Genomic DNA, 13578 nt, shown 5'->3' with positions numbered 1-13578 from the left:
CCTCAGCAAAATCTTGGCTTTTGTCAATACACAGAAGATGGAGTGAAAAAGCACTGAGGAACTGTAGGGTAAGAAAAGGTTAAGAAACAGTGGTCTAGGTAGAGGAAATTTGCCATGTAACAAACAACATCCCATACTCTTTTCCAAATGTCTTTGCATATGTAAGAGAAAGTACATGTGCTGTTCACTTTCTAAACATAGGTTGTGAAAGTGACTTCTTATTTTAAAGAAATGCAAGTTCTCAGTTTTAAAATAGTTCCATCCTCTTGCTTACCTTTTCTAATACAGAGAAAAATTACTTCCTAATCTTAATCAGTGGGTAGTCAGCTAGTTAGTAGCCACAGACCTCTAACTGAAGATTATACAGGCCAGAGGACTAGTTGCCAAAAGGCATGCATGGTTTTTTCTTTTCTTTTTTTGACCTTTTAATTGAGATATAATTCACATGCCATGAAATTCACCCATGTCAAGTGTACAATTCAGTGGCTTCTAGTATATTCGCAAGGTTGTGCAACCATTACCACTAATTCCAGAAGATTTTTATCATCCCCGAGAGAAACCCCGTTCCCATTAGCAGTCACTCCCTATATGCCAGTTTTCCCAGCCCCTGGCAGCTATTAATCTGCCTTCTATCTCTGTGGATTTGCATATTCTGATTATTTCATACTAACAGAATAATACATTATATAGCCTTTTGTGTCTGACTTCTTTCAGTTAGCATAATGTTTTCAAGCTCAGCCAAGTTGTTGCATGTATTGGTACTTTCTATTCCTTTTTTATGGCTGCATAATATTCCATTGTATGGCTATACCACATTTTGTTTATCCCACTAATAAATTAATGGACATTTGGGTTGTTTTCACTTTTTGACTGTTATGAGTAATGCTGCCATGAACATTCATGTACAAGTTTTTGTGTGGACAAATGCTTTCAATTTTCTTGGGAGTGGAACTTCTGGGTCACGTGGTAACACTGTTTAATTTTTTGAAGAACTACCAAACTGTTTTCCAAAGCAGTGGCCCCATTTTGCATTTCCACCAATAAAGTTTGAGGGTTCCAATGTCACCACATTCTCACAAGGCTTGTTACTGTCTTTTGGTTATAGTCATCCCAATGGGTATGAAGTGATATCTCATTGTCATTTTGATTTACATTTCCCTGATGGCCAGTGATATTGAGCAGTTTTTCAGGTGCTTATTGACCACTTGTATCTCTTCTTTAGGGAAGTTGTTGTTGTTTTTAAGAACTCTTTACATATTCTGCATACTAGACCTTTATCAGATACAGGATTTGCAAATATTTTATCTCATTCTGCAGGCTGTTTTTTCACTTTCTTGGTAGTGTCCTGTGAAACACAAAAGTTTCTTAATTTTGATGAAGCCCTATATACATGCGTATATGTGTATATATCTCTATAGATAGATATACATATATGTGTACATAAATATGTACATATATATTTCATTGCTTGTGCCTTAGGTGTCATATCTAAGAAACCATTGCCTACTTCAAGGTCAGGAAGGGTTACATCTAGGTTTTCTTTTAAGAATTTTAAAGTTTCAACTCTTATATTTAGACCTTTGATGTATTTTGAATTAATTTTTGAATATGGTGTAAGGTAGGGGGTCCAACTTCATTCTTTTGCACGTGGATATCCAGTTGTACCAGCACTGGTTGTTGAAAAGACTGTTCTTGCCCCATTTCCCTCTTGTTGAAAATCAGTTTAACCATAAATGTATGGGTTTATTTCTGAACTCTTAATTGTACTGCATTGGCCAAAAGGATAAATCTTAACTAGGAAGAGTATAAATCAAAATTAGGTCACTGCCTTTGGCTTCAAGGAAAGGTCATGATGTAACTTTTTATTTTCAAATTCCCCTCAAGCATTTTCTTCTTTCTTACATTCTAAGAAAACTAGATCACATCAACGCATAGCGACTACAGATAAACGCACAAACTATGAACTACGTAAACTTTTTCTTATTTTTAAATACAACTTCAGACAGCCTTCAAGTAGTGTCTCTGAAATAAGGCAATTGGTAGAAACTCTAGAATAATATTTACCAACCATTCCTTGGGTGAAAACAACTTCTTTGTTCTCCTTCCCCACACCCCAACTGCACTCCACAAGCGAGAAGTCCATTTAGGTGCAATTTTACTGGTTACTGTTTTTAATAATTTTTTATCTTTACAGAAACAGTAAGAGTAGAAAGTTAGAAAATAGACAAAAAATTTTTCATGAAAGTATCACATTCTTACCAGTCAGATCACTATAACTCCTTAGTGCATATTCTTTCAGATCTTTATCTTTGCAAATATACCCATATGAGTGTTGTTTTAACCAAAAAGGAGATTTTATAGTCTATACGGAATTGAGCCTTCCCTTGCAGTCAGTGGTCTCCATCTACTGATTTCAGTAACTTTTCATTTCATCTAATAGCCAGGCTATATGTATTCAAATTCCCCAACAATGTCCTTTCTCTCTGCTTTCTCCAAATCAGCATCCAATCTAGGACTCTTGTACCTAGCTGCTATGGCTAAGTCACTTTTAACCTAGTATATCTACCCCCATCCCTTCTGTTTGCTTTTCAGTTTACTAACGCTAGCTTGTTGAAAAGATCGGTCCACTTGTCCTGCAGAACGTCCCAATCTCTGGATTTGTCCATTTGCTTCCTTCAAGTAGTTTTCAAATATTTCTCTATTCCCCTTATTTCCTGTAAACTGGACATTATATCTAAAGGTTTGATGGATTCAGGTAAAGCCTTTTGGCTGGAATACATCATAGGTGTTGTATCGCATCAGACGACACATAATGTCTGGTTGACCCCATCGTGAGTGATGCTAAGATTGACCATGGTGAGAGGCTGCCCTTTCCCATGTAGTCTTCCAGTTTTTCACTTTGAGACTAAAAAGTGAACTATCTGGTTTTATTGTGGAATGATGCAGATAGGCAACTTCCCATCAACCATCCACTTAATAGTTTTACCATGATTTAAGTGCAATTAAAAATGTAGATTTTAATCGGAAAAAATTTGGAGTGCTATTCCATTCTTCTGAGTTGATCTACTGATGGTTTCAGTGTACCTGAAGCTGACCCCCATATTGAAGAACTTTGGTCCTAAAAGTCTGATGTTTTATTTTTCAGTCTTTTCGTAAAATCTTTTTATTTCAGCCTGAACTTAAATGTGGTAACAACAGAAAAGTCCAGGTATAAAACAAAGACCTGCATCTATCTTTTCTTTCTTGTTTCATCTCCTGACCTCCTGCACCTCATCCCAAGGACAAAGAAAATACTTAGGCGGAAGAAATAACTTGTGTCGCACCTAAGAGAGTACCAACTATCATTTACTGTAAAAGAGGATTGGGCCTTTTAGAGTCAACAATTTTAAATTACTTTGATCTAAAATTAATATCTTTATGACCGCGGCTATCTTTCAGTATATTTAACATCCTAGAAAACATAAAGATTGGATTACAATCATGTGCTCAATTTGAGCCACATTCGAGGCTCAATTGGCATTTTCTGTGGCTCACCTGCTGGGAAGACCCGGGTCAGCAGGAGCTCTTCCTCTCTGTGTCGCCACGCTGATCACTTCTTATATTAGGGGCATTTCATCTATAGGACCCAACAGATTTCGAGATTTCCCCTCTCCCTGAGTCCTTCCTGCCTATGTGCATTCTCGGCATGAGTAGCTGGCCCTAGTGCTGCGGCCTTTGGACCTACCATCTCTCTGCATCCCAGTGGGGCAGAGGCTGGGTGTTTTTGAGCTGAGGGCTTTCTGTCCTGGAATTCCCCTTTGGGGTTGAAGAAAGCCTGAGGTTAAAATGACTTACAAGGACCGTGCCAGACATACTTTGCTTTATGTTGAGGCAACTTTGGTAGTTTCTCAGTGGGGAGGGGGAAGTCCAGTTGGGCAGAGTGTTATTAACTAGGGCTTCAGCATCATATTTCTGCTGCGTAACTTTTTCTTGGCTGCGCCACACAGCACGCAGGATCTTTGTTCCCCGACCAGGAATCGGACACGTGACCCCTGCAGTGGAAGCACGGAATCCTAACCACTGGACCACCAGGGAGTTCCCTAGTAACATTTTAAAAGTATGCCTAGGTAGATGCTTCTAAGCTTAAATAGAGCTGCGAGCTGTGCACAGGTACATGTGAATGTCTACGTACCTGCCCAACTGTAATGAACATACATAAATTCGGTGTGAATCTTTGTAAGGGATTTGGCCTCTGGCACAGGAAGCACTCAACACAAAGGTATTATGAGGTTCAGGGACTGGCAGAGGGAAAGATAACTCAAGTCCCCACAGATTGCTGTCTACCTTGAGAGTAGATTTTCTCCCGTTTGACCTACAGCAAGTGTCACTTTAACACACATCTCTTTTTTCATTTGTCAACAGGAAACCGAAAAGAGAAGAGCACCTGAGTGAAGAAGCCATCAAGGTGATCGCCAGCCTTCCTGACCTGACGTTCATGCATGCCAAGGTGTTGATGTTCCCAACCACCTTGACACCTTCCACAAGCTCCCAAGAGAAGGCAGACTGATAACTGATGTGAACTGGACGGTTTCAGTTGCTTTTCCTTCCCTCCAGCCCTTCCCCACCATCAAAAGCATACCTGCTCTAATTAAAAAAAAAAAAAATTAAAGTTCAGCTGATTTGTTGGTAAGCCGCACTAGAAAGGTATACATAGTAATGTATATTTATTTACATACTGAAGTCCTAAATTTATATTAGAAACAAATGTAAATAATCGGGGTGAACATTTTTGAAGATTTATTCTTTTTGTGTTGCTGGGGTGTATACATTTATGTCTTTGTGAAATACACTGGTGGTGTCCTTCTTACAAAACTTTTGAAATAAAAAAATGAAAACTAAAAAGTCAAATCTCCACTGTCTGTGAAATCCCCTTCAGTCTTTTCAGATTGCATTGACTGTCCTATTAATTTTTCATATCATACACTGAATTACTTTTGCTCTCATAAATAAGCTCCAATCCCTGTTTAAATTTTTTTTTTTTTTTAATTTTACGTGTGGTGGGTTTGTTTCAGATCTGGCTTTTGTTACCCTTTTTGTGCTCTTGTTTAATCTTTTCAGTCTGGCCTGTTGCTGTTTGACCTTTTGCAAGGTACTTTCATCGATTGCGCTTTTGTTCTAGGGTATGGATCATTGTCAGAACTTGATTGAAGGGGTTTAAAGAGATTGTGCCTGTCTGTTTTAAATCAGTTTGGTTTAGAGAAGGACCAAATTACATGAATGTCTTACCATGAAATTTACTTGTTACTGATTGTTCTGTTCTATCATACCACTATTTTTTGAGGATTTTGCACAGTGTAAAATGACATAATCATAGATTGCTATGGTTTAGGCTGTATATACAGTAAAAACTATGGGTTTTAAATGTTTGGGGAAATTCCTATGGAAAAAAAGAGACATGTAGAGGAACCTCTAACAAGGTTAATGTGCATGCCCAAGGTCTTTTGAGATTTCAGTGTGTAAATTTCCTTTTAGCTTACACAAAAATAAAATAATTTAAAAGAAGTTTAGCCTGGTGTCTGTACTTTGGTATCTGAGGGAAAATGTAATGAATTTGAATGTTAAGTTTTGTTTCATCTTAATGTGTTTCAATCCAGAAGAAATCATTTGGTAGGGCTTCCAGTTTATTAAAACCAAGAAGAATTAGATTCTCACCCATAAGAATTTGAATCAACCCTTTAAGTAGCTGAGCTGTTTTTATGTAGAACATGAGATCATACAAGAAATTCCCATGATCATTATAATATATCTTCATCAGAATTGGCAAAGTTAAATAGGGATTTGTAGGGAATTTTTTTCTTCCCAAGGAAATATATGCATGAAATTAAGGTGAGCAGAAAATTTCTTAAAAGCACTTTTAATATATTGTTATTAGATTAGATGTTGCTTCAGCAAAAAGTCACATGATGTATTTCAGTAAAAACAGGCAATCAGCCCAACAGTAGTCCACCTCATCGGCTGTGGGAATGTTCCATTGGAACTCTTCTGCACCTCTGTCATTGACAGAGATTCCTGTGTCGCCAGGTTATTACACGGGCCATTGGAACGGTTGCCTGAGTGTAATTTAAGTAAGGCCTGGAGCAAGAATGCTTATCCAGTCCATCTCCTGCCGTTTCCCCAACTTTTTTTTTTTTTTTTTTTCCAGAGAAGGCTTTCCTTCAGAATAGTCACAAGTCTTCAGTGCCCGGTGGACCTTCTGAATGGAAGGATAAAAGTATTCCTCAGCAGACCTTTACATGTTTCAGTAACTGAAGCTTAAAGGGCTGCTTCTACAGTCCATTACAACTAAATGATAATGGTAGCCTTCATCCACCTAGGTTCAGAGCCCGTTTATTAGCTGTGTGTGATACCATGAGAAAGTTAATCAACCTTCTCTGAGCCACAGTTATATTATCTTTAAAAATGGGAATGAGGGGCTTCCCTGGTGGCGCAGTGGTTGGGAGTCCGCCTGCCGATGCAGGGGACACGGGTTCGTGCCCCGGTCCGGGAAGATCCCACATGCCGCGGAGCGGCTGGGCACGTGAGCCATGGCCGCTGAGCCTGCATGTCCAGAGCCTGTGCTCCGCAACGGGAGAGGCCACAACAGTGAGAGGCCCGCGTACCGCAAAAAAAAAAAAAAAAAAAGGGAATGATACCACTTACCTGTGGGGTTGATGTGTTAAATAATAGGTGTAAAACATTTATCACATGAGGAGACCGTCAATAAACGATAGCCACAGCATAGAATATGCAAAATCTATAAAGGCCCCTGGTGTCCCGGTAGATTCAAGAAGCAGTCACAGGAGATAGGATCAATTAAAGTAAGTTATTCTGTTACAATTTAAAAGTAATCAAGTGGACATTTCTCATGAAAGTGCCCCTGCTTTAATGACACACAAAGTGGATAGTACATCTTATAACCACTTTTCAATAAGCCAGATTTCCCTTTCCCTTTCCCTTTCGTGTGTCATATTGGCCTTTGATGTTTTAATCACTCAGGTACGTTAATACTGGGTTGTCATAGCTTAAGGTCAGGGCTCTAGTGCTGAGGACCAAAAGTGCTCAGCTTTGCACCAGATCAAGGCTCAAATTACACTGGAAAGCAGTAGCAGGGCTGGTGCGGGAAGAGCCGTGAGCATCTCCATGCGAATCTCAGCTAAGGGTGAGCCTGTTGGTTGCAGGCTTGTCTTGGTCATCAGCTGCTTCTGGCAGCAGCTGCCCATTTGTCCTCCTCAAAGTCAGCCAGGAGGACCCTGCAGAGTTGGGGAGAAGAAACCAAGGAGTCAGAGACCCTGAAACCAAATCACACACAGTGGAGACTGGCTTAGCAATCCCCTTTGGGTCTTTGACATCTTAAAACCAGCCCACTCATCCCCCGGAGTCTCATCTCACTTTATGGCCAAATCCAAATAGCCATACATAATTCCCCAGTTAATTCAAGCCAGATTGGGAAGTTATGGGAGAAACTTCCCTAAATTGAGTCATGTGTCACTACTATTTTTATGAGTCATTCTTTTATAGAGACTTGTTCTTCCCTCTACATGATTGTCATGCTCTTTATTTAGAACTTGTCTTTTTGCTCCCTCATGTTTCTTGAATCAGGATTAGGCTTGGCTATGAGTAACAAAAACCAAAAATACTGCGTTTCATGTAATAAGACTCATCCTTTTGCTACACTGGAACTTCTCTGAAATTGGAATGGGTTAGCTGGATGGGATAGCTGTTTAATTTGGCAGTGGTTTCTTTTTCTTAGTGATGTATGAAATAACGCTGTTCTTACATTCAATGACAGAGTTGATGGAAGATGGTAACGGTGGCTTCAACGTTAGGACTTTATTTCTCTTGCCTGTAAAACATGAGGAAACAGTCTGGGGCCGGTAAAGAGACTTCATAAGCTCATCAGAGATGCAAGCTCTTACCATCCTGTTCCACCCTTATCAACACGTGGTTTCTAGCTTATGGTCCACGGTGGCTGCTGGGGGTCCAGCCGCCAAGTCTGCATTCCATCCATCATGGGCGAAGGGCATGCTTCTTCCTGCTAAGGACACTTTTCCTAAGTTTCTCTAATTCCAACCTATTGGCCAGAGCTTAGTTGCAATGCCATATCTAGCTGCAAAAGAGACTGGGGAACACCTTTATTCTGGGTGGCCATCTAAAAGGGACTCTAGTAGTAAGGAAGGAGAGAACAGATCATGTAGGACAACCGGAAGCCTGAGTCACTCCTGTTTTTCACTTCCCAGTTCATACAGTATTTCATGGAGCTAAAGTAATACACAGTGAAATGAAATCTGGGATCGTTGTCTCACGCTGCAGCAATGCCTCAAACAGGATCTCTTGCCTTCCTGGTGCTTTTCCAAGGGGGGAAAGAATCAATAGGGGGCAGCTCAGGTTTACCGGGACCTTCTAGGGGCACAGACGCTAAGACAAATCTTGGGTGGAAGTAGGGAGCCTCCTGGTGAGGTAGAAGGGGCAGCGGATTAAGCTAGGAGTTGTGTGTTCTAAGTATAGCTCTGCCACCAATCAGCTGTAAGATCTTGGATAAACCCCTTTTCTAAGTCACAGGTACTTGATGCATAAAATGAGGGGTTGGAATCTATAGAATCAAAAGGTAAAGTAGGGGGATTCCCTGGTGGCGCAGTGGTTGAGAGTCCACCTGCCGATGCAGGGGACGCGGGTTCGTGCCCCGGTCCGGGAAGATCCCACATGCCGCGGAGCGGCTGGGCCCGTGAGCCATGGCCGCTGAGCCTGCGCGTCCGGAGCCTGTGCTCCGCAACGGGAGAGGCCACAGCAGTGAGAGGCCCGCGTACCGCAAAAAAAAAAAATGTACTCCTGAGACTGGGTCAGATGTTGCTTCATCACTAGCAAGGGGCTCGTATTTAATTTAATTTCAGACACTTTTTTAAAATTTAACCTACAATTCCATTATTGTATAGGGCAATAATGTTGCCTCTTTAAACTGTGTAAACGGCCTTTTCTCCCATAACTGCCATCAAGCCAGGTTTTCTCTATCATCTACTTGTGTACTTGAGTTTTTAGATCTGAAAACAGAGTTCTACATTTGTCCTTTTACAACTTTATTTTGTTAGCTTTGGATGATCACTTCAGCCTGTCCCTCTCATCAAATCTTTATTGTACCATCTAGCATGTAGTCTCTCCCTCCTTCCTCAGTTTTGTCATCCGCAGATTGATAAATAACCTTTATGATCCAGATCACCGACCCAGATGTTGACCAGTACAAATCCCTGCAACTGCCCTCGCAGAGAGCCAGGAAGACTCAGCACACACCTTCCCAGCACAGTGACACCCACGTTTCTCTATCGTGCCCACGGATCCTAAGAACGGGCGAAGGCTTGCCGAATCCCTCACACTCTGCCTGTGGCAATTCGTGGGTACCCTGAGCATTTCTACACATGATCTCCAATCCCTCATCCAGCTTGATAATGTCTGTGCCCCAGTGCTCCCAAAGAAGCATAAGGGTGATAGAACTAGTAGGAGATAAAATGGCATCTACTCAGGATGCGAGGTTAAATGAGGATAATCCGTAGTCACTGGCACATAGTAAGAACTCAATAAATACTTTTGTATTATCATCACTCATCCAGGTCAGTACTCCATCGCTGATGATGCAGATAAAAGGCTGATGGTGGGAAAAGCGATTGTCTTCCTGACAGTAAAGTCAGAAAGTCCACCCAACGTCCACAAACCTCAGGTTGCCCTCCAAGTATCTCATGCCTCAGTTGTCCGTCACTTGACCTCATCTTTTCAGGGGGACTATCTCCGAGGATAGCATTTGTATCACTTCATATAATAATATTTTATTTTATTTTAAAGTTACCTCTTTCAAGAACTGTTCCCTTCCTTCAGTTTTCCAAAATCAGGATTTAAGGACGACAGACCCCTTATCTATACCCTGAACTTGACTGTGAACGGTGACATTGGCTCCTTTGGCTTTCACCTCTGGACTCACCTTTTGACCACGCTCATGCGCCTCTCCGGTGTTGTCGTCTCTCTCCTGGGGGGTCAGTGACGAGGGTCACGAAAAATCACAAGGGTCAGCGGGTGAGAATATCATCAGTGCTGTGTCTGCCGCAGGAAAGGGGCCACTCTGGTCACCTACATAGTGTTTCCCATATGGCTCCTCAGCCCAAACAGGTAACCAAGAGTCTTGCTGGAGATCCTTACCCTTGCCCCTCCCCCAGCTCTGCAACAGGATTTGATGGCCCCATCGTCCCCACCCAGACGGCCCACAGACCCCTGCACGGAAGCCCGTGTGCCACACAGCCCTGCGCTCCCCTGCCTCCACACCCCCGCCCCTGGCCTTGGTGGCCAAACTCCACGCTCGCTCTTGGCCCGCTCCCCTACCTTACCCCTGATCCTGTCGGTTCTGGAGTCCTACCAGCGACGCCTCCTACATCCCCATCTCCTCCGTCTTCAGGCCCCCAGAGTCTCTTACGTGCCCACTGTCACAGCCCACGCTGACCCTCCCCGCCTTGCCTCCCTTCCCATCTAATCTTCTGCTGATGGCAGAGTGCGCTTCTCCTGTCAGAAAGCCTTCCTGGTACCCCTCCACCCTCCCGACAAAGTCTTAACTCCTTGACATGTCGCAGAGCACCTGGGGGCTCTGGCCCCTGCGCAGTGGGCTCTCCCGGGACTGCCGGCTGCTCTCCGGGACCCAAACGCCCCCTCCCAGGGTTGCTCTGCCTCGCCGTGCGGCCAGCATCATCCTCTGGGAGCCCTTCTGGACCGCGCCCCTGGCCCGCCCCGAACAGCAGACGACTGGTCTCCAGCCACCCTGGGTGCTTGGCAAGCTTCTCCGATAACACTAGGTTTACATTATTATCGTCAAACCAGCTTCTCTGCATTATTAGGAGCACCACTGGGGGCCAGGCACGTGCTCTGCACACGCTCAGTCTCTGGATCCTCCCCGGAACCCTAGGAGGTACCTGAACACCCCCACTTTGCTGAGGAGGAAACCAACACCTGGAACATTGTGCAACTTCCCCGAGATCACTCAGCCAGGAAGCAGAAGAGTCTAGAAGCCAGGTCCGTCTGACGCCAGAGGCCGAACGCTTCACAGAGTGATGAGGGCTGCCAAGGCACCTGTGGCCTTGCTTCATGACCGGTTTGCTCCTTTCTCCCTCAGGCCGTGAGCTTCTTGAGGGTAGGACTGTGTCTGGCTCCGGTTGGGCCCGTGGTCTCTGGCACAGGACCTGGCAGGTGGACGGACTTTCACCTTGTTTTCTTCCTGAACCTGTGAACGCTGAACCCCTCGGTGAAATGGAGGGATCCTTCCAGAACCTGTGCTGTGTGTGCCTTTGCCTGCAAATATTATGAGCCCTACCTCAAGTCCTGTCTGAATTTTTCCGAGACACCCTATGCCATTCATCACCCCCTCGATTCTCCAAGCTCTGAAGCCGCGCCCCAATGCCAACACCAACCCCATGGGGTTTCCATTTTGCCCAAAGCTGTCTGTTTTGTTTTGGTTTGGCCTCGATTCCTGCCTTGTGCAAGCAGCAAGTATGGACTGGACGTGGGGGTATCTCGGCCGCCCCTGGGGCACAGCTCACACCGCCAGGTAAGCCCTGTTTGGAAAGCACACAGGTCTGTAGGAGGTTCCCAAACCCAGAATCCCGACCTTTCCCCAGAGGGGGCCCTCAGTGGATGCTGCTGGACAGTCAGCCTCTGAGCAAGGCCTGGGCGTACTCAGAGGGGCTCAGAGGACCACACTGAGGGGTTGTCAGACAGAGCTTGATATCCCTGAAAGGGGGTGTCGCGCTGATAGTTACTGAACTCAGTGGCACGACAAGGGAACCTGAAGGTTTGCTCCACGTTGAAACCTGCCCAGCCGGCTCTGGGCTTTCAACAGTCCTCCCACTCTCCACCCCTCTTTTCCTGTTCTGTTCTCCAAAGCAGTGCTTCCGCGTTGCGTCTGGAGGTGGTGTGGTCATGGCAGGGGGAATTGCTCTTGGCTTTTCCGCTCTGGGCCCAGGCTCCCCATCATGGCCCCAGCACCCCAAACCCAGCAGGATTACTGCCAGAGACAGCTATGCCAGGGGCTCTCCTCCCATTATAAATTCAAACCTCAGCTGAATGAAGACATTTCACTGAAGTCAGTATTTTTACTCAGAAGGAGCAGAGAAGTGTGACTCAAGGGGCGTCCAACTCCTGGCTTCATGCTTTGGTCATGAGAAGCCTGGTTTGAATGGGTTATAATTTGTTTCACTTTATTTTTGCTGAGTTGCCTTGGGAGCCTGAACTTTGATCTGGGTGGGAATCACTAATTCATTGGCGCAAGAGAAGACAGAGACCAGTGTTCTACCTCCTGTCAGAAGAAGCTACTCCCCCTTGGCTCAAGGAAGCGGCCTGAACACTGTCCCCAGCACCCTGGCCCCATCCCACCCACCCGCCAGGCTAATCATCTTTCTTGGCTGCCTGGGTCCCATCAGTGCCACACCAGCCACAACCAGAGAGCAGGGAGGCGTTGTTTCCCTTCAGCTACTATCTTGTAACTCCCTCTTAATTTACAATCTGTTTGCACTTTCAGATGTTTGGAAAGAAAATTCCTTAGTCAGCAACCCTGAAAAGCCTCATTTTCAGTGAAATCTGGATCCTTCTTTCCCACCCCAGTTTTTTTTTTTTTTTTTTTTGGTTTTGTGGCTGGAACCTAACATCTGTGAGGCAGGCAGGACCTCATGGGTCCTGTGTCACCAGACACCTGTTGAGAGGATGCATTCAGGGGAAGAAAATCGGGGCAGAGCCCACCAGTGACAACTGGTCTTTATCTAACATCAACCTCCACTGACGGGGAGATGGATGGGCAATCGGCCCTGAGAGAGGAGCAAAGATGAGAAATGGTCTATCCTAGCTCAGATGCTAGTGGGGACCCGCCAGGAACCCCTAATGACTGACAAGAAAGCCAGGAGACCTGAACATTTTCCTGGCTGAAGGGGAGTGTCTGCAACCAGGGTACTTACCTCTGCAGGCTGGCCTCTGGGAAAGGGTCCTCCCAGGCACTTCCATAAAAGGTGACACATCAACCTGTCCGACTTTCAACCATCCTGTGGGTTGCCTCTGAGGATTGTGAAAGAAGGGGCATGAGCTATTATTCTGGATAATCATTTCAACATGGAGCTTGGACGGGAGCAAACACAAGGACCGGAGTTGCCGCTCTTGGGCCCTGGGGGCTCATGGCTTTCCCAGCTGTCCTCAAGCATTCACCAGCCCCACGACTAAGGAATCCTGAGCCTTCGAGGACTACAGAAGATGTGGCCTGAACATTGTTCCTGGGAGAGAAGCAGGAATGAGGCAACTGGAGTTTGAATCCTGGCACTGCCACTTCCTAATTGTGAAACTAGGAACCGGTCTGCAAAGTGGGGGTCAGAATTAAAGTAAAAAATGCCAAAACAGGCTTCTTAGGAGAATTAAAGAAAGAACTTTTGTTAAACAGTTAGCATGACACTTGGAGATAGTAAGTGCTGAATAAATGTTACATATTATTTTTTAATTAATTATTATTATTATTTAGGATACCAAGTTCTTATTGGGTACCTACGATGTGTCTCA

The 13578-nt window shown here is 44.4% G+C and overlaps 1 protein-coding gene and 1 long non-coding RNA gene across 8 annotated transcripts in view; one reads left to right on the top strand and one right to left on the bottom strand.

Moving 5' to 3' along the window:
• The window catches only part of AFTPH (aftiphilin), a 64010-nt gene extending 58469 nt beyond the window's left edge, over positions 1-5541 (top strand). For 6 of the 7 annotated variants that reach the window (XM_019942704.3, XM_073791309.1, XM_073791308.1 and 3 more), the window contains one exon: positions 4402-5541. In XM_019942704.3, coding sequence (XP_019798263.2) covers positions 4402-4546 — 145 coding nt within the window. In that variant the 3' untranslated portion in view covers positions 4547-5541. The remainder of the gene's footprint in view (positions 1-4401) is intronic. The other variant, XR_002177839.3, reaches the window with a different exon arrangement.
• A 186-nt stretch (positions 5542-5727) lies between these two features.
• LOC117307878 (uncharacterized) lies at positions 5728-10755 on the bottom strand. The gene is made up of 3 exons (XR_004521778.2): positions 9983-10755; positions 7796-7861; positions 5728-7268 (listed from the first exon to the last, which is right to left on the bottom strand). It is a non-coding gene; the product is annotated as an uncharacterized lncRNA (long non-coding RNA).
• Positions 10756-13578: the final 2823 nt, after the last annotated feature.

Source organism: Tursiops truncatus, chromosome 14 (genome assembly GCF_011762595.2).
Source record: "Tursiops truncatus isolate mTurTru1 chromosome 14, mTurTru1.mat.Y, whole genome shotgun sequence".
Taxonomy (NCBI): domain Eukaryota; kingdom Metazoa; phylum Chordata; class Mammalia; order Artiodactyla; family Delphinidae; genus Tursiops; species Tursiops truncatus.
The sequence above is the reverse complement of the archived record's forward strand: the minus strand, read 5'-3'. Positions and strand labels throughout refer to the sequence as shown.